The sequence below is a fragment of the Caloenas nicobarica genome, chromosome 5 (genome assembly GCF_036013445.1).
Source record: "Caloenas nicobarica isolate bCalNic1 chromosome 5, bCalNic1.hap1, whole genome shotgun sequence".
In the NCBI taxonomy this organism is placed as follows: domain Eukaryota; kingdom Metazoa; phylum Chordata; class Aves; order Columbiformes; family Columbidae; genus Caloenas; species Caloenas nicobarica.
Window position 1 is genome coordinate 24,723,689 of NC_088249.1, and position 22,446 is coordinate 24,746,134.

Below are 22,446 nucleotides of genomic sequence, written 5' to 3' on the forward strand. Positions count from 1 at the left end.
ATGGAAGAAGCAGAGAGGCCAGACCAGTCTCCTGGGGAGACGGGAGATTGCAGTCAGATCATTGCAAACAGGACTTCATTAATTATAAATGGACAGGTTCCCCTGAGCTGCTGGAGCTCTGCATGAGTCACATTCTAGCTCAGATGGTGGTGGTTTGGTTTTTTTGGTTTTGTTGTGGTTTTTTTTTTTTTTCCTCCTGAAGAGTTGCTGAAGGGGCTTGAAATAGTGTGATGGATAAAGAACCAGCTGTACTCTGCAGCCAGCCCCACCAGAGCCTTTCTGCAGCAGTAGCCCACAGCAATCTCCGCTCTGCCGCACTCTGTACTCCTGTCCCTTGGGTCCCGCCATCTGGTCCTGCTTGCCAGGTTTCTTCTTCCTAGCAGCATGTTTTTGTCTCCTGTTGTAACCTCTTTTCCAGTGTGTGGTCTCAGCCCTTGGTAATGCACGGATGTATGTTTAGACAGCAGCATGACCAAGGAGTCCAGTTGTGGGACACCCACTTGGCTGGTCTGTGCCTCCCTCCTCCATCTCAGAGATGGTCCTGGTTAAATGAAAGCAGAAGGAACAATAAAACCAGCAAACTTTGGGTTTCGACTATAAGCTGCTAAACAGTTTCTCTTCTGTTTTCTGACAACAAACTACCACTTACATGGTTCTGAGCTGGCTGTCTCCTCAGGGGAAGAGGCCAGGACATACCTCAAGGCTCTGAGGGACACACCAAGAATGGGTGGAGGTGTCTGCAGGGACAGGGTGTGTGTCTGGCTGGAGCGGCTCCTCTGGTGGGAATATCTCCTTCCCCGGGTGCCGTAAGCGTGAGTGTGCTGAGCTGTGCCATGAGCTATCACATGGCAAAGCCAAGGGGTGGGAATGGTGTCCGTGGATGATTTGCTGGCTATGTTCACATATTCAGAAGCTGCTTTTCCTCCTTCTGATGCTCATGGTTACAGAGGTCCTCTCTAGAGGTCTCGCTGCGTTGCTGCCTCGAAGTTGTTTCTCCACCCAGCTCCACAGGGCTCCTATGTTCTCCATTTTTGTGTAAGATGTCTCTATTCAGAGAATCTGTGACTTGTGCCTCTAAGATGTTGGCTCTGCACCCTGATTTGTAAGCCAGTGGGGCTGGCCAGCCTTCCTCTGCCTGGCCCTTCAGCCCCGAGCTGGGGGAGCACTCCTCCTTCCTCTGCGGGAGCTGCAGGCAGCTCCTGAATCTGTGGAATGTGTCCCATCTGCAGCGTGTTATGAATCTGCTCACAGCGGAGGAAGAAGCACATGTGGGTTGTGAACCCTTCTGAAGAGGAAGAAAAGGGGCTAATTAATCTAAAGGATATGGTGCCAGGAGCCACATCTGGGGGCCAACTGCCCCTGGAAGTGTGGCTCCCAGGTTCTACCCACCGAGGGGTCCTGCAGAGTGGTGTGGATCCAAGGGGCAGGAGAATGAGGGCATGAGGGGTCCTGGCACAAAGGGACCCCCTTCGCCACCGTCCTGAAGAGCCACTTCTCCCTGTCCTTTGAAGAGACCTCAAGGGGATGTGACTTGTGCTCATCTCTTCAGGGCACAGCCCACCTTGACCCCTCTGGCTCTGTGGCTTTGATCCTTAGCTGCCCAAGCACCCCTTCTTCTCTTCCGTAGAGGTGAGAATGGCTGTGCTGTCAGCACAGCCCACCCTTGCTCCTCTCCTCTGTAGGGTCTAGCGAGCCTCTTGCTTTCTGTGCGGGCTTCCAGGTCTGCCTCATTCACCTCATCACCCTGGCCCCAGAAAGTGTGGACTTGGAGAGGTGCTGCAGCTGTGTTTGCCCTCGGCCTCTCCTCTGGTGCCATCTCTGCTGCCCAGAAGCTTGTGTGGTGAATTATGGGGAAGGGAAGGCAGCAAAGAGCACTTTGAGCTGCCTACCTGCAGCTCGCCCCCCCAGACTAGTGCTGTGCTCCCTGCTGATGGGGACCAGGCTGTTGAACCCTGCTTGCCGGCTCACTGCCCATCCTGTCTCTGCTGCTGATCTCTCTTCCCGGGTGTGGGTTTGATCTCAGCGGCAAGCAGTCCGACCATCTGTGCCCTGCCTGCATGAGTTCCTGAGAAATGAGGTATTTCATGTTTGTCTGCTGAGCCCCCCCTGAGCAGCATGCTGAAGCCCAACCCACGCTATGACTCCCCACGCACCCTGTGCTCCCCCTTTTCTGATGGATTTATTTTTGGGGATAGCCAAATATGAAATAAGCCATAGGGCTGGGAGGCAGCAAGACCAGGCTGAATGCCTGCATGTCACCCACCTACACTGGGAATGCAGTCACTTCCCTCCCCATGTGCCTGACCCTGTGCCTGCATCCCTTGTGACTGTGTCTCCTGTGCCAGGCAGCCCCAGGGTGTTGGGGCTTGCTGCTCTCAGCTGCCCCCTGCTCTGTCACAGCACTTACATGGGATCAAACAGTGCTGGCACACCCTTGCGAGAGCAAAGGAGGGTTTGCAGGTGTTAGACTGGAAGAAGCTTGGTGTCCAGCTCCAGAGAGGTTACTGCAAACATGGGGTGAAGCTGATTTGAAAAGGGATGCCAGCTCCCTAGGCCAGGCTCCACCACAGCCAGGGGTGGCTGTGAGATATACCGGAAGGCCATCAGTGGCTTTCTTGGGTTTGCATATCTCATTGCCCAGCCCCATTGGGAGGGCACAGTCTCCAGCAGCACGACCACTGTCAGGGCACGGAGTGCAGGCACCCAAGGCACGGTCCCCTGGGGGTTCCACGAATCTCCTTCTTCACTGTGGTGATCCATGGAGGAGTCATTCACTTGTGCCCCGAGTCGGCCTTCTCCAGGATTGCCTGCTGTAGCTTTGAGCACTGCCTGGGCTCTCAGCTGTTTTGTTTATGGCTTTGTTTATGGTGTTGATAATTTTCTCGTGTCAAGTTTAGGCACAAGCATTCTTTCCATTGCTGCATAAGAAAGTAATTAGGTGAGGATGGAAAGGACATTCCTCTTCCTCAGAACAAAGAAATGAGCCACGGCTGTTACTGGGTACTGCTCATGGCATCTGGGGCCATGCAAGCTCCTGCCCAAGTGGTGGGTCTGCCCCAGCGAGGTGGGTGGACGAGTTGGTGGTGCCCAGGAAGTGCTAAAGCACTCACTGGTATTTCCCCTGACACCTCTGCCCTGTGAAACCAGCTGTCAGAGCCAAGCTCAAAGTTTGAACCCACTCCGCCCTGTCGATCCTGTTCCATTTGCTCACTTGCCATGTTACCTCTGGTCTCCCTGCTTGCAGGGCCTCAGCCAGGGGGGATGCGCTGGAGTCCTGTTCTGCTCCAGAACCAGTGTGTTTTGGGGAGGATTAATTCCCTGTGCTTCTGCTCCTTTCCTGGCTCCTCCACACCCCAGAAGGCAGGCAGCAGTGCTTCTATTCCAGGGAGGGGACAACTGTGGTCTGAGAGGGCCTAAAAGGCAAGAGGCAGTGGGAAGAAGGGGAGCTGGAGCCAGTGGTTTCAAATGGGAGAGGTGTTAGGAGCACAAGTGATGAAGGCCAGAGAGGAGGCACTGGAGGAGCGGGACCCCTCTGCCACAAAGCTTTTGGGAAGCAGGCAGCTTGGCTTGGGCCAGAGCAGGTGGCACCTGTAGCAGGAGAGGCGGAAGGAGAAGAGCGTCAGCGGGACAAAGTCCTTAAAGAGCTGAGGGAGGGGTGGGCATGGGAGAAGAGCCTGTAGTCTATGTGGCAGCCACCCCACATATCAAAAAGGACAAAAGAGATTAAATAAATTCATGGGCTGATATAAAAATTTGCCTTTTAAAGCCAGTGGCCAATCTGCAGCCTCTAGCTGAAGAAGTCCCTACTTTGCAGATTGCTGGAGGGTGTGAGGGTACACCCAGAGCATGCTCTGTGTGCACGCACAGTATCTCATGTCCTCTTGTGGGCATTCAGCTACTGCACTCAGAGTTGGGATGCTAAGTGAGCTGCACCTTTCGTCTGCCTGAGCTTGGCATGATGAAACCAGGTTGATAAGTGTTACTGGCCACAGGACCCACTGCAGGGATGTGCTGGTGAGTATCTCCTTCCCATGAGCACCTGTGGTGCCCTCCTCTGTCTCCTTGTGTGCAGAGGTACAGTAAGAGGTCTTCAGCCACCCACCAAGCTCACAGATGCTGCTGTGGACCAGAATGAGCCCACCCCAAATATACTGTGTTGCTGCGCTGGGATACAGCCTGCACTCCTCTGGGAGGATTTGCTCCCTGACTGAGATGGCCAAGGGCAGCAGAGAGCAGCAGAGATGTGGCAGAGGACAAGCCCAAGCTGATGTGTGTGGCTGAAAGGGGGTTTCTGCCCCATCTTCTCCCTCTTCCTACTCTTCCCTCAGTCTTTCTCAGTGCATACGAAGCAGTCATTTCAAGTCATCCCTCAACCTCCAGGTGCCCATGCAGAGACAGACGGGGGAAGGATGGACATCTACTCTAGGCTGGTGGAATATGTCTGCTGGAAGATCTCTCTTGGCTGAAGGACCTGTAGCTTTTAGGTGGGTCCTTTTCTAGCCTGGGCCTATAGGAGGAAGAGTATAAAGCCATGAGTCGGGTTTGAGGGGACCTGAGAGCTCTGTAGCCAGGTGAGATGGCAAATAAGGCTCTTCCCAGTGCAGTGCCTTTCTCCTGTGAGATGCGATCAAGAGCAGCAAGAGGGCTAGCGGTGCTGTTGCAGCTCCACAAGTCCCCAGTTGCCGGGGGGCGGCAGTGTATTCCTCCGGCATCCGTGTCTCCTGCTCCGTACACCCCGCACCGGGGCTGCTCCACCTTCTCCGAGCGCTTCCAGCTGCGGCGGGAGCCGGGGCTCGCTGCGGGCCGGGCGGCAGGGCGGGCTCCGGGGCTGCACGCCGGCTGCTGGGCAGGCGGCGAACGGGTCTCCCCGGCCAAGCAGGGGTTAAGGCTTCTCTGTTGTAGTTTGTTTCCCTTTGCCAAAGTGGGTGTTGCTGGAATGTCTCCTCTCCTAAGGAGGGGGGCCGAGCCGTGTCCTCTGGAGAGGGGGGATGTCAGCATCAAAAAGACACAAAAGGGGGAGGTTTCCAAAAATAAAACCCTCCATCCCCTCCAGGCGCTGCCAGTGCCAGAGGCAGGCGCGAAGGTGCTCGGAACTGCTTGCGGAGCGCGGGAGCTCGTTGGGAGCCCGGCGAGCGGGACCGGCCGCTTTCCTCCTCCTCTTCCACCTTCTGCGGGGGCCGCTCGGCGGCCCGCGCCCCTGCCTCAGCCCTGCTGTCTGCGCCCCCGGTCCCGGCGGAGCCCCGGAGCGGGATGGGGCGGTGAGCTGAGCGCGGAGAGCCGGCGGTCTCCGCTGCCCCGCGCCCTCCGGAGGATGCCGGCCGGGCGCTGAGCGCTCCGCGCCTCCCGTCTCGCCCCGCCGCCGGCTGACACCATGCGGGACGCCGCCGCCAGCCTCCTCCCGCTCACCTTTGCCGTCCTCCTGGGCTTCGCCGGCTGTCGGCCGGACTCCGCGGCCAGGCTGGAGCCGGGGAGCGGGGGGGCGGCGCGGCCGCGGAGCCGGGGGGCTGCCCTGGGGGCGGCGGGCACGGCGCACAGCCTGTCCCCGGCGCCCAGACCCCCTCCCCCGGCACGGCCCCTCCCCGCCGCCTTCCACGTGGACCGCGGCTCCACGGCTGCCGCGGGGAGCGGGGGCGACGGCCGGAGGCAGCGTCCCGACCGAGGACTGCCCACGCCCCGGGGCCAGGCGGGCGATGCCGGGCTCGGTCCCGGCCCAGGGCAGGGGAGCAGGCTGGACCCCTCCCGCCAGCGGCAGGGCGGCGGGCTGAAAGCCCGGGTCGTGCCCCGGGCGAAGGAGCCGAGCAGAAGAGGGAGGATGTCAGGGTAAGTGCCGCGGCCGGGGAGGACCCTGCTGGGGGTGCGTAGCGTGACTCTGGTGGTCCCGGCGCCGGGAAGCCCCAGGCGGAGGGGCCAGGTCCCATCCTGGGACCCGTGCTGCACCCCGGCGCATCCCCCCTTCATCCCCCCTTCATCCCCGCGGGCCCTCCCGGCACTGCCCCGTCCCTTGCGGCACCTCTTGCTGCCTGTCCCGGAGCAGTCATGGGGGTGATGTGCGGGGGTCCCGGGCCGTGCGGCCCCTCAGCTGGCTCTGTCACTGGGCCCGGGCCCCGGAGCAGAGCAGGAGCCTGCTCGGTGCTTGCACTTGTGCTGCACGCCTGTCCCACACGTGTGGTGGGCAATTGCGCTGCTCTCGCCCACGCAATCCGTCAGCACGTGTGTGAGTGTGAGGCGAGCAGGACGTCTGTTGTGGGATGCCTGCTGCCAGCTGCCTGTCACATGGGGATACAAGGTTTAGAGCGTGCTGGATGTGATGCCCTTCTGCTGACAAATCAGGGCTTCGGCAGGTCAGACAGCGGTGTAGTGGGTGTCTGCTGCTCTCTGAGGCTGCCCACAGCTGTCCCAAAAAGCGTGCAGGGTGGGAGGCTGCTAGGGCAGGAGAGGCAGAATGACCATGGTGTGTGGGTGGTGGCAGAAGCTAGAGGGGCTCTCTTGGCTCTGCAGGACAGAGTCTGGTTGCTGCCGCTCTTGCTGCAGGTACCTGGCCTCTTGGCTCCGTCCTCCCATAATGGGCCCCTTGTAAGTGCTCCGCACAGCAGCTTCCCATGGCTTGAGCTGGCTCAGCTGGGGGAGGCTTCCTATGACTTGCCTGGCAGGGCCGCTTCCAGCTCCAGTCTCTGGATACAGCCCTGTGGAGGTGGAGGGGAGATCATATGGCAAAGCCAGCTGCTCCACTGTGAGAGGAGCCTGCGAGCGGGATGTCTGGCACAGCAGCACTGACCTATTCTTTGGCTCAGGGCCCCCTCCTCTGCAGTTCCCTCTCTGCTGCCCTGGGGCTGATGCCTGTCGTGATGAGCTCCTCTGCCAGCTGGGAAGGGCTACCGAAGCTGTTGTGCAGGCAGTTTGAGTGACGCATGTGGCAGCACGTGCCTGCTTTTCGTACTGGGGGACACAGAGGGCAGGCTCTGGGCTTACTGCCCCCTGGCACAGGCAGAAACTTCTGCTAACATCAGGTGGTGAGCTTCACTAGAATACAAAAGGCAGCTTAATCCCTGAGGTTTCTTGCTCCCATACTTGCCTAGCTGCAAAATTCAAAGACAGAGATGTACCCTCTGTGTAGTTTCCTACAACAAATCTGCAGAAACAGTAACCCCAAACTTGTTCTTCTTCCCATTATGTTTGATATGCAAAGTGTCTGTCACTAGCAGCTAGTCAACAGCAGGTCAGTCTTGAGCAGATTTTGGCTTACCCAGTCCATTAGCCTTGGTTTGTCAGCCACCCAGAGGGAGAGTCTCGGGAAGATCCAGTCCTGCTCGGTCATGTTTGGGCTTTTTTGGGCTCAGGAGGATTTTACCCTTTCTGCAGTTGGAGTGTTGTCATCATTTCTTTGGGAACATGTGGCAGTTCGACTGGATTTGAGTAGTCTAAGATGTAGTCCTTTTCCTTTCAATGAGTACCCTGAGTCCACAAGGTTCCCAGGCTGCAGCTGCCTCTGGTGACAACAGGTGGCCCGCACCGCTATCAGGAGCGGATGGGCAGTCCCGAGGTTCATGCTGCATTCAGAAGAGTGCTGAATCTTTCTGCACGTAGCTTGCTTTCATTCCTTAATCAAGAATGTAAATGGGGATGGTTGGTCCAGCACTTAGGCTCTGTTGACTTGTTATCAGCTAGATTTGGCTTCCTGGGGTATTGGAGAGTGCTGTTGCCTCCAAGCTGAGGGGAGGGAAGAGCTGTGCCTTGGTGCTGTGTTCTCCATGCAGACCGTGCTGTGCTCTCTGCCTCCACTCTGCCCTGGGAGGTGAGGGCTGGGGATATGGGGCTGTCTCTGATCCCCAGAAACTTGGAACTCTGGAATGTGTATATAATGGCTTGTCATCAGTAGCGTTCCATCTCCTCTGGAGCCCAAATCGGTACTTTTGAAACTTTTCTGTCTTCAGAGTTTATAAAAAAGCCTAGTTGAAATAATTGTCCGTGAGTAACCACATGGCGTTACTCCTCATGGAAAGCTAGCTGCTGCTGCCTCCAGACATTCGGTGAGACTTTGTCCTTCCACCTCATCCATCTTCCTACGCCCCTTGCTGCACTGGACACATTTCCATCCAGGAAACTCAGGGCCCCTAAAAAACTTCATTTCATGATGTTTCGTTTTTTTGCCAGGTGGGATATTTTCTGTTCTGCTATTTACACTGAACTCCTACTACTCTCTAGTATGACAACTTTCATTTTCCCTTACTCAGGTAGCTTTGCAGGCTGCACTAAACCCTGGTGCTATTTATTTATGCAGATACTTTGGCTTAAAATCTCAACTCCTGTGTGGGTTGCCTTTCCTGATTCCCCAGTCAGGGAATTTATTAGCGCTCTGTCCTTTTCTCGCTTTGTTTGATAATGGCATACCCCAAATTTAATTTCTTTTTTGGGAACTGTTTGGGTGTGACTGCCACTCTGCTCATGTCTGACCTTATTGCTGGTGAGACCTGCTCATACCCTTCCATGAGTGTGTCCAACCACAAGTTTGCAAGAGCTGGGTTTTAGTGTTTTCTCCTGGAGGCTCATTGTGAGGTGACTTTTGACACCACAGCAAATACCACAGAACATTACTGTCTTTTAGCACTGAGTAAGGAAAACAATCCATCCCCAAAAGCATCTCTGCTTTGTTGTGCTCTGCTTAACCTGCCTGTTTCTCCATCCTGCCCTGACTAAGAAGATTTTCTGCTTGGGTGTTATGGGGTAGGGATCTCCCAAGCCCTGACACATGCCAGCTGTGGCTGTACTCGTGTGCTGGATGCATCCTTAATTTGGGCTGGCCAGTGCTCCTGGGAGGACACTGTAGGCATTTCTCTCCATCTTTGTGGCCCCCAGGATGTGACCCGCCTTGTTCCTCACCCTCATGGGAGGGTGGGTCACAGTGATGATCCTCAGGTGATGTACACAAAATCAGAGGAAGGTGGGTAATGGGGGAGTAGTCTGGGGAAGCCTCTACTTCTGATACCTACCTGCCTGGACAATTTTCAGGGGCATGCAAGGCTCTGCAGGTAACAGGCTGAGAGTCCCACTATCTCTCCTTCTCTCTCCCACTTTCCTTTTGTGCATTCTGCACCCCAACGCTTGTTTAATTGCTGTAGTAGACACTGTCTGTGGCTATATAGTCCTGCTTTACCCAGGCTTTGTGGGGTATAGATTCTCGCTGCAGTGTGTGTGTAGGACTGCTCAGGAGTGGAGGCAGTTAATGCTGATGTGGACTTGGCAGAGGATTTTCAGTGGCTCATCGGTGCCAGCAGCCTTTTGCTAATGTTCTTCATTGGGTCTGACTGCAAATATTTCATATGCAGTTGGATGAAGTTCACTGTCCTGCAGTAGAAAGGCAGACTTGATGATCTAATGGTCCCCCTGGCCTTCTGTGAGGATGCTGTAAATGACCTGAATGGAGCCAGCATATCTGGCAGCACAAAGTGCTGCATGAAGTTGAAAGATGATGCATAGATTGCATGATGAAAAAAAATAGTTCTGCTGAATGTTTCAGAAACAGTATGTGATCATCGCTGAGGCTGTGCCCATGCTGAAACTATGTGAAGCTATGATCTTACTACTGTTTTCTTGTTTTCCTTCCCCCTAGTGCTTGTTACAGTTGCTTGGCTCTGGTTTCAGATAACACTGCAAGATCTTGCAGGATCCTGGGTACCACTTTGTACAGCGGGGGGCCTGATCCTGCCGGTGGCCTCTGGCTGCTGCAGCAAAGCAGGTGACGGCGGACTGGCTTGCTGCAGCTCCTTTGCCCAAGTTGCAGGTTGTGCCAGTGCATCCAGTCAGGGCTGTGAATGGTACCTGTGGATATAGGGAGGCTTCATGACACTGACTTCAGCTCTGAGGGCTGTGGGAAGCTCTGAGAGAGATGTCTGTCCCAGAAAAGGAGCAGAACAGTGTGTAGTGCCTGACACCTCCTGTGCACTCAGCTCTCACAACATGCCAGGGACTATACTTGGGCACGGATGGTGCATGCCAGCTGCAGAGTGAGGGGCAAGCTTGGTTTGCCGTTGCTTACTGCTGCCTGAGGTTTGGAGACCTCAGGGCATAGGTGGCACTTGAGGCGGGGCCTGAGGTGTGGATCCACTGCCTCACCCTGCATTTTGCCAGAAAGGCAAACCCAAAGGCCCATGTCTGCACTAGTGAGCTGTGCCTTAGGGCTTCCTCTGGCACCGTGGCTATTCAGCTGTCTGAGCTATTCAATCCACCTTCTCTCCGAAGAGAGGAAACTGGCTGTTGGAAATGGTCCCTGTCTGCTCCAGTCTGAACTGGGCTGGGAACTATTTTGGAAGGTGCTAAGTGGCCCATGAGCCCTGTAGCAGTCCAGTGTTACAGACGGTCAAGTCCCAGTGCCTGGGAGTGTCCTCAGCAATATGTCATTTCCTAGGGAAGATGTGTGCTCGCTGACCTGGCCCTTGGGAAGGTAAAGACATTAATTAACCTATTCCACTGGTGAGGAGACAGAGATAGGAAAGACAGATTGTTTGCCTAAGGCTTGTTTTGGCATCAGCAACAGGGCTGGGAATAGGATGTCCGTATGTAGTGTGACCTAGTGTGAGTGTTCAGTGGGACTTCAGCTTGGGACACCTGCGTGAGGACATGTATTCTGCTCTGATCTGGGGCTGTGGGGAGCTTCTTTCCACCTGGAAGAGCCGCTGACCTGTCCATGTAGCCACCCATCCTCTGGTCCCTCTGCACCCCAGGCTGCCCACGATGGGGGTGAGAGTCCTGCTCCCCTCTCTGTGTCGCCATGTGTCCAGTTTCAAGGGGTGGATAAGCAAGAGGCAGCCTGGGTGCTCAGCCTTGCATGGCAGCTGAGTGCTTCAAAGTTATGAGTGTGGCTTTGTCCCATGTCATTGCTGGGTCTGCCAGGGGCTTGGTGCATCATGGCGTCCAGCAGGTCCTCTTGCCAAGCAAGCCTGCTGCCTTGGAGGCCTCGGTCCCCTGTGCAACGGAGGGGTGATCAGGGGCTGCTCAGTGTGTACAGGTAGCTCCCCAGCAGCCACCCCCATGATGGTGACACCAGGCCTGGAGGGACCCTGCCACTTGTTTTGTTCTCCAGAAGCAGCACTGGATGTAGGGGCCCAGGGCTGGATGTGCCCTGCAGGTGGGTCACACTGAAGCCGTGTCTTTGCCCTGTGTTGGTGATGGCACGTGCAGCAGGACAACTGTAGCTGGGGGCTACCACTCTCTCGAGCACTGTCCCACCACACTGTAAACATGCCATGCTCCTTAAATCTCCTGGGATTCATTCTGAATTCTTTGTAAGGCAGTGAAAACTACATGGCATCCCAGCCATGCAAGTACCAACTACAGGCTTTAAGTAGAACCAGACATGCTCAGGACTGGGTTCTGTGTGGCAAAGCCCCCATAGCTGTTTTCCCATTGCTGATGCCCCTGCTCACCTGATGCCCCATACTATGTGAGGTCCTGCTCACTGCGCTTTCGTCAGGAAAAAGTTATGGTCCTTCTCTGTCCTTCACTACCACCTATATGTTGCTCTTCCCAAGTGCTCACTTCTAGTCCTGGAGGTCCTCCCTTCCTCCATTTCTCTCCATCCTCTCATCTAGGAGGTTATGGAAGGAAGGGACACTCTCATCCAAGGGCATCCCTGCCAGATTCCTCCTCTCTGTACATGCTGGACTGTCCTCCCTCGAGGAGCACCACCCCGGTGCCAACATCTCCCTTCACCTGGGGTTGGCAACTCATGTCTGGAGTTGGCAGTTACCCAGGGTGACTCGGTTAATGAGAGATTTGTGCCGAACCCAACAGGGGTTTCATGCCTTCAAGAGTGATCTTGTCTGCTCAGTCTTGGGCCCCTGTCTGTTTTAGTCTCAAGCCTTTCTTCCTACAACCTCTGGCTTGCTGTTGGCACTGAGAGCAGCTAGCAGCATGCTCCCTCAAGCATGCGTGTGAGAGACGTGGATGAAACTTGAACTTTAATCTCATGAAGAACTAATAGCGTGATTCAAGGCCGAAACAGCTTCTCTGGAGAAGTTATCTCGCCTACAAGAAACAACCTCTGATTGTGTCAATAAGTTGAGGTGGGAGAGGACAAGGGGTTTGCTCTTCAAGCTGGCCAGCTGAGTATGACTTGCAAGGTGTGTTTCAGTTGTGCCGAGGGAAGAATGTGAGCTGTGACAATCTAAGCAAGGGTGCTTATACTGCTGCTTGGAGTGGAGTCCCTTAGCAGACCTTAAGTACCTAAAGACCTGCTCCAGTTCAGTGGTTTTCTCTCTTTAGTGATCTGGACATCTTTAAAAAGTTTAAGGCCTTTTGCGGACTCTTACACAGTAGGGAAAGGAAACTTTGCTTTTCTTCAATACTTTCTGGGGATGTCTTGAAGAAGAGACCCATAGATCTCTTTGAGTTGACAGACAAAAGCTGGAAATTGTTGTTCTAGCCCGGCCAGAGCAGATGTGAGTGGATGCAAGAGTTACTTTGGCTTCTTCTGTTTGCAGGAAGTCACACCAAGGGAATTTAAGTGCTTTCTCCCCATAAAAATCTACCCAGGTTAATAAAATGTTGATCCTGGAGGGCCGGGTAACGCTTTACAAATGATGTGGCTTCTTAGACCACTTCCCTTTCCCACGTGGAGTGATTGTATCTCTACAGGCAGCTTCATTCATGAACACCAGAATCCTTGGCATGCCTGCTACCCACCGTCTTTACCTCTCCTAAAACGTGAGCCTCACAGCTTGAGCTCTGGCACTTCTTGAGTCTCATCTCATGCCCTGTGGATACAGGAGTCATGAGGATCCCAGTTCAGAGCAGGATCATCTTCTGACCCTGCTGTGTTCATGTGAAAGTCAATCCAGAAGACAAATGTGCATGTTCCTGTAAATTCTGTCAGCAGCTCCAACTGCCTTGTCCAGCGCTAGAAATAAACCATGCTCCCCACTTCATTTCTAGAGGCTTTCCAAAGCTTTCAGGCTGCCTATTTCTAACTTTTTATCTTTTGACGACCATACTCTCCCATCTACCTAGACATGCAAAAGTTGCATATTCCCAAAACCTTCCCTCCTTGACGAGTAACTACTCTTGGAGAGCAACCTGCAACTTGTTACTCCTTCTCTTTGTAGATGTGTAAATATGAGCTGTGACCAGAAGAAGCAGGATTAGCTGCCTGCTTGGGCATTGTGGAGCATGTGTCAGAGGCACAGCACTGTCACTGATAGCTGGATGTTGGCAGTGAGCTCTACCTGAAAACACATAATACAGGGGAGGTGGGGAGGACATCGTCTACGCAAAGGCAGTCAAAAGGTTTTTGCAGCAAAGTACTGAAATTAACCACCATGGAAATGATGTTAGCATCCTGGCATTAGTCTAGCACCGTGCATGTCAAGCAGGCACAAATTTCATAGCACTGGCGAGTCTGCAGTCCCCAGGGTTGCTGCCCCAGAGGCAGATAACAAATGTGGGAGTGGGGTGCTCGCAAAGGGACAGCAAGCCAGGGGGTGGCCGATGTGGCTGCTGCTGCTGTCCCTCCTGGGGTGGGGCTGAGCAATGAACAGCAACAGGCGGCAGCAGTTCGGCAGAGAATGAAGCGTTGTCTTCAGCCAAAGCAGCTCAGGACACTTGCGGAGGCGAGACACTATGACCAAAGTTGGAATCAGGCCTGATTTACACCCCAATACCATGAAGTGCCATGAGATCTTTAATGATTGCAGGCTGCCAGCCTCCAATTGCTCTCAGGAGGAAAATGGTTCCTCTGAGCGCTGTGCCAAGAACCCAGCGTAATGCCAGTTCAAAAAGGAGATACTCCCCGAGGGATTGCTCACACTGCAGCATTCACATAGTCCTTGGGGGTTTCTTTTCCAAGCGCTTAAACAACTCAGCCCTTGTCCCATTGGTTTTGATCTCAGCTGCTGGTCCATCTGGAAGGAAATATCAGATGCTGCAGGAAATAATTTTACGGGTGACTCAGAGGTGCTGGCTGCAGAGAGACCTCAGCTTCCCTTCTTCTAACCGCGCTGCTTTGTCTCTCTGCTTAGGCCAAATGTCTGTGGCAGACAGTGTTGCCCAGGATGGACCACGGCTCCCGGCACAAACCACTGCATCAAACGTGAGTATGACAGTCTCAGCTGGCACAAGTCTTGTGATGCACCCCTAAGAAGTGCTTGAGTACTGCTGTGAGCCTGCACCCATCCCCTGCGCTGCGCCAGGGCAGACAGACTGTTGGGTCCTTGGAGACAGCGCTGCAGCCTCCTTGGGGCTGCTGGGCCATGGGACAGCTCTCCTCGCCTGCTGACAAAGTCTGAGCATGCCGAATAATTATGGCTTTACTTCATTATCGTTATTAGTGTCCATGCCGAGCAGGGTCTTGTTGGGGCAGGACATTGCAACGGCACACTGGGTTCTCGTGGTACTGCTTGGAGCAAAGGCAGGTCTGTGGAAGTACCAGCAGGTAGGAACTGGTGGAGCGGGGCTGTGCTCATGTGGGCAAGTGTTGCTGACCCTGCAGGGGAAATCAGGGCTGCAAATTATCCGAGTGCTATTAAGGAGCTCAATTAATGTAGTTGGCACAATGGCTGGGACAGGTGGGGCTTGAGCATGGTGCAGCACGTGGGGTGCGTAAAATGGTGGTGGCTGCAGGGTGCCCCTGCAGTGCGGAAACTGCCCGGCTAGGGCCCTCCTGCCTGCCCACAGAGGGGTTAATGAGGGTTCTGCTCTTCCAAATGGCCCTGGGGGCTGAGGTCATTTTGGGCTCCCCACACAGGACTGGAAGGGAAGGGGTTTGGGCAGGCAGCAGTGCAACGCATGCCAGAGGCAGCTGCACTGTCGTTTCCATCCCCAATCCCTCCACGAGCACAGGCCAGCCCCTGCCGCGATCCCCGTCCCTAAACAAGGGGGTTACACCATCCAGCCCGCCTGTGGGCCTTCCCAGGAGAGCGCCTGCCCCATGCACCTGCCCGCTCCCAGGGAGGCGAGGGGCTGCCCGGGCAGCTCGGGGAGCAGGAGCACTTGGGCATCGGGCAGGCTTTCTGCAGGGGAATGTCCTGCCCAGAATAGCTGAGAGCATCTGCCTTCACATGAGTGGCAACAGCTGCCCAGATGTTTACTGGGGAAAGAGGCTCAGCGTTGTTTGCTGTGGGATCTCATGGCGCTTCGGCTGTGCGGGGGTGATCGCTTTAGCGATGGCTGTTCGGGAGCCAGGGGTCAAGGGCTGACTCACCTCCCGGCTCCCTCTCCCCCCACGTCGACAGAAGCCAAACGGTAGAGAGCGTGCTGTGCTGCCAGACAGCGTCTGTAAACAGAACACGGGGCCAGCCGTGGCAGCATCTTTCTCTCATTAGGGATTTTCGTAGAGGCAGTAGATCTGGGCTCGCAGCCATGCAAGGCTGTCTAGCGATTGCTCAGGTGCTGGGCCCTGGTTCCCAAGGATTCATTCAAGGTCACTGTCAATGTGATCAGGCCTGACAGTGTCCCCCCAGCTGGGGATGGTAGGTCTCAGGCAGGTCTTAGGTGGAGACCGGTGATGTGTAAACATAATTTTGTTCTCAGCTACCTCCCTTGCTGGACCTTTCTGCTGGAGTTCAAGCTGCTGGGGTTGTTTAACTGTTTTTAAGCTGCCAAGGCAAGCTGGACAGCCTGTCCCAGTTAATTTCTGCACTGTAATACTGTTTAATGTCTGGTCCCATGGTCTTTGATACAAGGCATATCAGGGATGTTAGCAGGGTAGAAATGCAGCCAGAGGGAACCTCTTAGAGTGATGAAGCGGGGAAGAAGTTGGCATTCGGGCCTTGGGCAGGACCTTGGTTTTGATGGGTCTGAGCCTAGATGGAAGAGAGAGAATAGGCCAAATTGTTGCCTTCATCTACTCCCTATCACCTACCCAGCATGCTGATTTCTTCCTTCTCCACCCATGCTTTTTCAGGGACTTTCCTCTTGCAACGTCTCTGCATATGACTGAACTCAAGTCATGGGCATGTTTCTCTAGCCTTTTTGTTTGTTCCAGCTTTGAGAACCAAAGCGCAGTGAGGTCTCGGGCAGTTTTCAGAGAGTCGATGACTGGGAAGATGAAAAAGAAATCTATCTTTTCAGGACACTAGTGATTCTTGGGAAAGTGGAAGTGAGCTAAGGGAGTTTAGGAAGAAGATCTTGCCCACTTGCAGTGGGCTTGGGTTTCAACCCACATGCTACCAGATCACCACACTGAACTGCACACAGGGCATCCTGTGGGGCTCCAGAGGTCTTCTCGTGGGAGGGGACATTAGAGATAATGAGCTACAGCTGAACTTGGGCCTGAAGAGCTCATCCAACCTCCTGCCTGTTTAACTTCATCCTGGGATGAGACTCAGGGCTGTATATCCTGGATTCAGTGGAGAAGAAACCTGCACACATAAGGTAGCCAGAATATTTCAGGGGCTGCAGTGTGCACTTGTCGATAGTTTAGCTGCTGACTATTAGCTCATCATCTTTCCCCTCTGCTTCAGAGCAGGGCAATCCTCCTGCTCAGCCTCCTGATGTCAGTTCTTCAACCTCCACTTCCATCAGCATTATTTACTATGGGTCTCTGCTGCTTTCCAAGACAGCAGCCTGGGCTGGGCTTGTAGTGCAGAGTGGGCTTTTTTTTCTGACACGGATATTTTAAATCTTAAAAGAAACATTGTTAATCAGCGTTTTGGGAAGTACTAAAGAAATTACGCACTTTCTAATCATGTACAGATGGTCTTGCAGTTAAGATACTGGATGAAGGCGCAGGGATTCTAGGATGAGTTGCTGGCTCTACCGTGATCTCAGTGTGTCTTCAGACAGTCACATTAGCATCTGGGGCTTTCTCACATGTGCAAAATGGAGATGACATCCACATGATCTCTCCTTTTGTCTTTCTTCTGTACAGTGACTGTTGGGTTTTTTGAGCCCAGAGTGTTTCTCATTGAAGTTCTGTTTTCCTTCTCTGTTATTCCTGCATTGCTGTTGATCTCCCTGCCTGTACAGATCTCTCACTTGTGTTAAATTGTCCATCCCTTCTGGCTTTGCTAACACAGTCAGAGCTTTAAGTTAGAACTGAGATTACGTATTGCTCTGCATCAATAAGCAAACTTTTCCGTGAGAAAGTGAACTAAATCATGCCAGTGGTACAAGTCCTTCGGCATTTTCCCAGTTTTCCTGTGGATGCCTAGCTGGATGGACAGGTTCCCCCACATTTATATGGGACTGAGCGGGAGCTGCTTACAGTAAATATTTACATCACTCTCCTAGACCTAGAGCACGTGCAGAGCAGCAGGGACACGGTAATTTAATGTCACCTTGCAATGTCATTGCTCAGTCCTGGGCTGGGTGTGCTTGCAAAGTGATGGGAGGTTGGACTTAGTGGCCTTCCCCTCCGACAGTCCTGCCTGCCTGGCCTAGGTGGGTGGCCAGAGTCACGCCACGGTCATCCCTGTGGTGTGACCTTGCAGGGAGGACTTACCTCATACACTGAAGACCAGACAGCACCAGGGATGATCTGTGAAGGCACTTCTGGATGCTCTTGAATAAACTAGCATTGCTACTAGTGATACTTCAGCAGTGCTCCAAATCTCATCCTTTTATTAAGAGTTTTGAGCTGACTCTTTTTGCTTTCCCTAAAGCCTCACCTCCTGGAACATGAGACTACAGTGAGAAGAAAGGAGTGGCTGTCATCTCAACAGAAACTGTTTGTAGTCCCCATAGCTGGACATCTCAGAATAACAGCTGGGCTCAGAAACCAGAAAACAAAGAGAAAGATTCCAAATATAGACATACATATATATATATATATGTAAACTGTCTTGTTTCTTCTCTCAGTGTTATGGGTTTGGGGTCCTGACTTGTGATTTCACACACTTGGCATTGGCATTACTTCTGCTGAACGATCTGCTCTCCCTGCATTGCATAGCTGGACTCAGTGAAAACCAGTGGCTTTTTAAAGCTCTTTCAAGTTCTTCCTGAGTCTGGAAAGGCAACGGGGAAGGGGATTAATCCCAGAGCTAGAATATTTGAGCTAGGGCAGCTCCCCACCCATCCTGCCTGAAGGGACCAAAAGACTAATCCCGCTCCGGTTTCCCTCTCCTCTGTATCAGCTGCCTTAGGAACTTTTCAGAGTGCCTGGTCGCTTATCGCTGCTTTCCTGCTGAAGGGCACAGCCTAAAGTGACAATGAACATTGTTAGTGGGAGAGGTTGTGAGAACCACTGTGTGCCCAGGTCCCGGTGTTGCAGCTCTGCAGTATTTCAGCACGTGAAGTGGTTGTTTTCAATGGCTGGCTTCCTGGCCTGGTGATGTTTGTTAAAACGGGCATTTGTTGTGAGATAACGGTGGGGACTGGCCGCCTATTTAAATCACAGCTGAGTTTTATATTATAAATTACATCAACTTTTGGAGTGCCAGACTTCCCAGAGACGGTTAATTCCTGCCTGACTAGGACCCTGTCTCTGTTACACAGTCTGCAGTGGTGGCTGATTTATTTTACTGAGGGATTTCATCAAAACCTCTGGCTTTTTCCTGTACAGCCCTGTGTGACTTGAGTTCTCCCTTTGCTTAAGCTCTTCCTCTCTTTCTGAGTGTTAACAAGGTAATAAAGGTCAAATGAAGCATTTTAGCCAACATATCCCTGATCTAGCTAGGAAAAGCTGATGGTAGTCCAGTTTTGGGATGAAGAAAGGCTTGTGAGGGCTATACTGCTGTGAAAGTACGTCAGAGCTTGTACAAGGACTTTCCTCACTTGGCTGCAGCGAGGTGATGTGTGGATGGCACACAAGGCTACAGCTCTCTTTACGTTTGTTGCCCAGATGCAGCATTTCTCACAGGCATGACTGGATCTCAGGGGGATGGAGAGCACAGCCAGAGAAGGAGGGGTGTGCTTATGAAACCCCAGCAGCTGTGTGCAAAGGTGGTGGGATGTCAGATGCTTCTGCAGCTTCCATGGGGCAGTCCTGGGGAAGGAACGCTCAGCAGAAGCAGTGCCTGCATGTTGCAGCCCATTCACAGCATTCCCACATGGCTGGAGGTTAATGTCCACCTTGTGTTGTCCGAGGAGGTTTCATTATCCTTTTGCCAGCCAGCCCTTTCCTTTGAGGGAGGACACTATTTTCCAGTGCCTTTTCAATTACTCTTGCGAAGAATAATGAGCCTGGTCCTACCTGAGCGAGCTGTGGTTTCCTGGCTCTCTTGGCTGGGCTATAAATCCAATTTGGCATCTGTTAACTTGGGAAGTGTTGGGGTCTGGCATATAATTAATAGCACTTTCCTCCTGGAGTGCAAACTGAGGCTGATGTGCTCTAATTAGGAACACACACAGGCTCAGAGGGTGATTTGGGCATGAAGTTAATGAACTGTAAGTCTCTGTAGCAGTGGAGGAATTTGAGCACAGTGACTCCAAAATCAGCTGCAGAGGGAGATCTGGAAAACTATGGAGGGGACAACCAGGGGGACCATGCAAATCAGACCCCAAAACAGACTAAAGCAGGAAAGTAACGTGCAAACTACTCCCAAGAAGCTGTGACAGTGTGTGGTCATCTGTCTTCTCACCTGGCAGTTGTTGCCTCCCCTTGCTCTGGGACAGAGATCCTACTCCTGCTCGGAGGGCTATGGGCAGTGTTGTAGCTGCATGCTTTCTGCAGATGATGCTGCTCATTTTTGAGCTTTCTGCAGTGACTATTACTGGAGAAGTGCTCTGCATAGACCAGTGGGGAGAAGTGAGAACAGAAACAAGTCTCTGATGGCAATGACCTTGTGTTAGGGACCCACGGGAGCAGTAATATGGAGACTTTGAAAGCCACCTGCCTGCAGAGAAGAAATGGGGCTGCCCTGGTTGCACTGCCCCAGCCAGATGCCACCACCATGGGGCTGAGGATGCTGCTAGGAGCCCTGTGTCCACTAACCACTTTTCTGTTTCTCCCCAGCTGTCTGTGACCCACCGTGCCAGAACAAGGGCTCCTGCAGCCGTCCCCAGGTCTGTACCTGTCGCTCAGGCTTCCAGGGCTCCCGGTGTGAAGAGGTCATTCCCGAGCAGGAGTACCACCAGCCTGGTGCCGCTGCCGCCTTCCAGCCCCCTGCAAGCTCCCTCCGCAGAAGGACCAGCACGGCAGGGCGGGATGCCTCCCTGCGAGGGGCTCAGGTGCCCGTCCCACGGCATGTCCCAGTTGTGTAAGTCAAACCCGGTTTCCAGCAGGGTGCTTCACCAAACCCACAGGCGGCTAACGCCATGCTTGATGGGGCCACAAAGACCAGGTCGGGTCATGAGACTGGGCAGCTCAACTCCTGATGGAGCCTCCTGCCCGGACTGTGGGAGCGGAGGGAAGGGTGTCGGGCCCTGCTGTCCCTCCAAGGGACTCAGTTTGGCCCCAACACTGTGTTACTGTCCCCAGGCACATGCAGGAATGGGGCAGGCTAGTGGTGGTCCCACAGTGAAGAAGGACTGTGAAGCTCAGCAGTTTGCCCTTGTCCAGTTAATGAGCAGTGTTAGCGGTAGCAGGAGGGTGGATGGAGGAGTGGGCGTTAAATCTCTTTCCAAAGAGATTGTGTTTAGAGCTATATGTCCCGGTAGTATCCACGGGAGGGTGCGTAGGTATCAGGTGTGCTATTAAATGCCGGTATGAGCAAAGTGATGATACTCGGAGATGTCTCCTGGCAGACTCAAGCTGTTATTGAGCCATTTGTTCCATATTTCTGTGTCATGCTGCTGTGGTGTGGGTCATTTTGGTACCCAGGTGGGTGCCTGTATATTGGGTACAGAAGCGAAGATGCAGCTGTTGGAGCTCACAGAGGTCCATGCCGCAAAGACTCTGTGAGGAGCATGTTAAACTTAGAATGACAACTGTGGCATCGTCTGGTCTTTTTGGGTGAGGAAGAACTTACAGCTCCAGCCCACCTGTCTCAGGTCAGTGCTGAGATGCTCTTGTACCTGAGCTGAGACTCCTCCACGCTTTGTGTTTTGTGAAGTCCCTCTGGATCTGTGGGTTTTCTGTTGAAGGAGGCAGAAAAGGCAGGAAAGGTGCCTTTCCCTGACAAGCACCTCTGTGGTGCAGGCAGCTCAGTGGGGATGGAGAGATGGGAATGGTGCCTGCTTGTTATACAACCCACACATTTGTGTTTTTAAAAAAATCACCTCCACTCTTCTAAGAGTCCATGGACATGGGCACAAAGTGTTAGTCTGCACCACCCCTAGAGGCCCATGTTGTTCTTGCTACTGCTCACTCAGTTACTGGGCCAGAAAGACTGGTTTTGTTGGTAGCCGCCACAGCAGAGAATTTTCACTTCCAGCAAGAAGCCTGGCTTTCAGCAGAAGTCACTCAAGAAGACATTACAACAAATTACAGGTACCTAACCAGAAGGTAGCTTCCTTTTCTTCTCTGAGTTGTTTTGACTTTCTCTGTCAGCATCACTTAGAGCTGCTCGAGGAAAGGGCAGGTTGGCCTTTTTTTTCTGTATTTCCACGGGTTGTTTTTAAAGTGTCTATTGCACTTGAAGTAGCTATTGCCTTTCTGTCTCTTCTGAAGCAAAGGCAATACATAGGCTGGAGACATTTCTAGACGGTTTTGGCCATCTGCAGTTTTGGAGGGTCTCAAATGGCAGACAAGGATTGACTGACATGAAGTAGTTCACTGAAGCCAGCATATCTTGGTGCCCAAATGAAAGACTATCTGATGGGAACCAAATTCAGGCAAGGCAGAGGCGATGCTAGCAGGGAGAGGTGGCCACGTCCCTGTCTGTCATCGCTGCCCCCAGAGAGGCTCAGTGGCCGAGCAAGCACGCAGCCCTCGCACGTGTCTGCAATCCTGGTCATTGCTGACAAGTTTCCCGCAGCCATGACCCCCTCCTACCCCTCTGTGCCACCGCTCTGTGCGCAAGGGCTGGAGGGGAGGGAGGGCAGCGCCCTCGGAGATCCAGCACCTGTCGAAGGCTTTCCCAGTAAGGAACATGACCTCAGGCTCTGCGCAGAGGACGCGGGGCTGTGCAGGCACTGGCAGAGCATTCCTGTCCTGACAGTCAGACACAGCGACTAGTGATCACTGGGCTGGGATTGCTGAGTGCCCAGCTGCCTGCTGTACCTTAAACCCTCTGGCACTGTCCCAAGGAAACAGGACTCTACTAAGGACAGTGCTGTGCCTTTCCTCCTTCCCCCCACAGAGGCCATAGGACGTTGCCTTATCCCATAAGATTCAGCACGAGTATTTGATGTTTGTCCTTTGCAATGGCTACAGGTAGGACTCTGGGACATGGCCACCACTGACGGCCTTCTGGAGCTGTCCTGTGCTGTCCCTTTCCTGCCCGGGTGCTGCGTCGTGGCGCTGTGCAGGCAGGAGTGGGGCTGCCTGCACCCTGGCATCGGTCTGCATCAAAACACCTCACTTCAGTTCCTGGGCATTTTCCCAAACAATTCAGTTGCTTGGGTTCTGTCTGTGGACCATATAACATAACGCAGACAACTGGCAAGACAACTGGCAAGACCTAGAAGTCTTGCTGC

General features: G+C 53.5%; 1 protein-coding gene across 3 annotated transcripts in view; it reads left to right on the forward strand.

The window, feature by feature from the left end:
* Positions 1–5,040: 5,040 nt before the first annotated feature.
* Positions 5,041–22,446, forward strand: part of LTBP2 (latent transforming growth factor beta binding protein 2) — a 73,634-nt gene continuing 56,228 nt past the window's right edge. For 2 of the 3 annotated variants that reach the window (XM_065635593.1, XM_065635594.1), the window contains exons 1-3: positions 5,042–5,820; positions 14,010–14,080; positions 19,883–20,126. In XM_065635593.1, coding sequence (XP_065491665.1) covers positions 5,372–5,820; positions 14,010–14,080; positions 19,883–20,126 — 764 coding nt within the window. In that variant the 5' untranslated portion in view covers positions 5,042–5,371. Of the gene's footprint in view, positions 5,821–14,009; positions 14,081–19,882; positions 20,127–22,446 lie in introns of all 3 variants that reach the window. The other variant, XM_065635595.1, reaches the window with a different exon arrangement.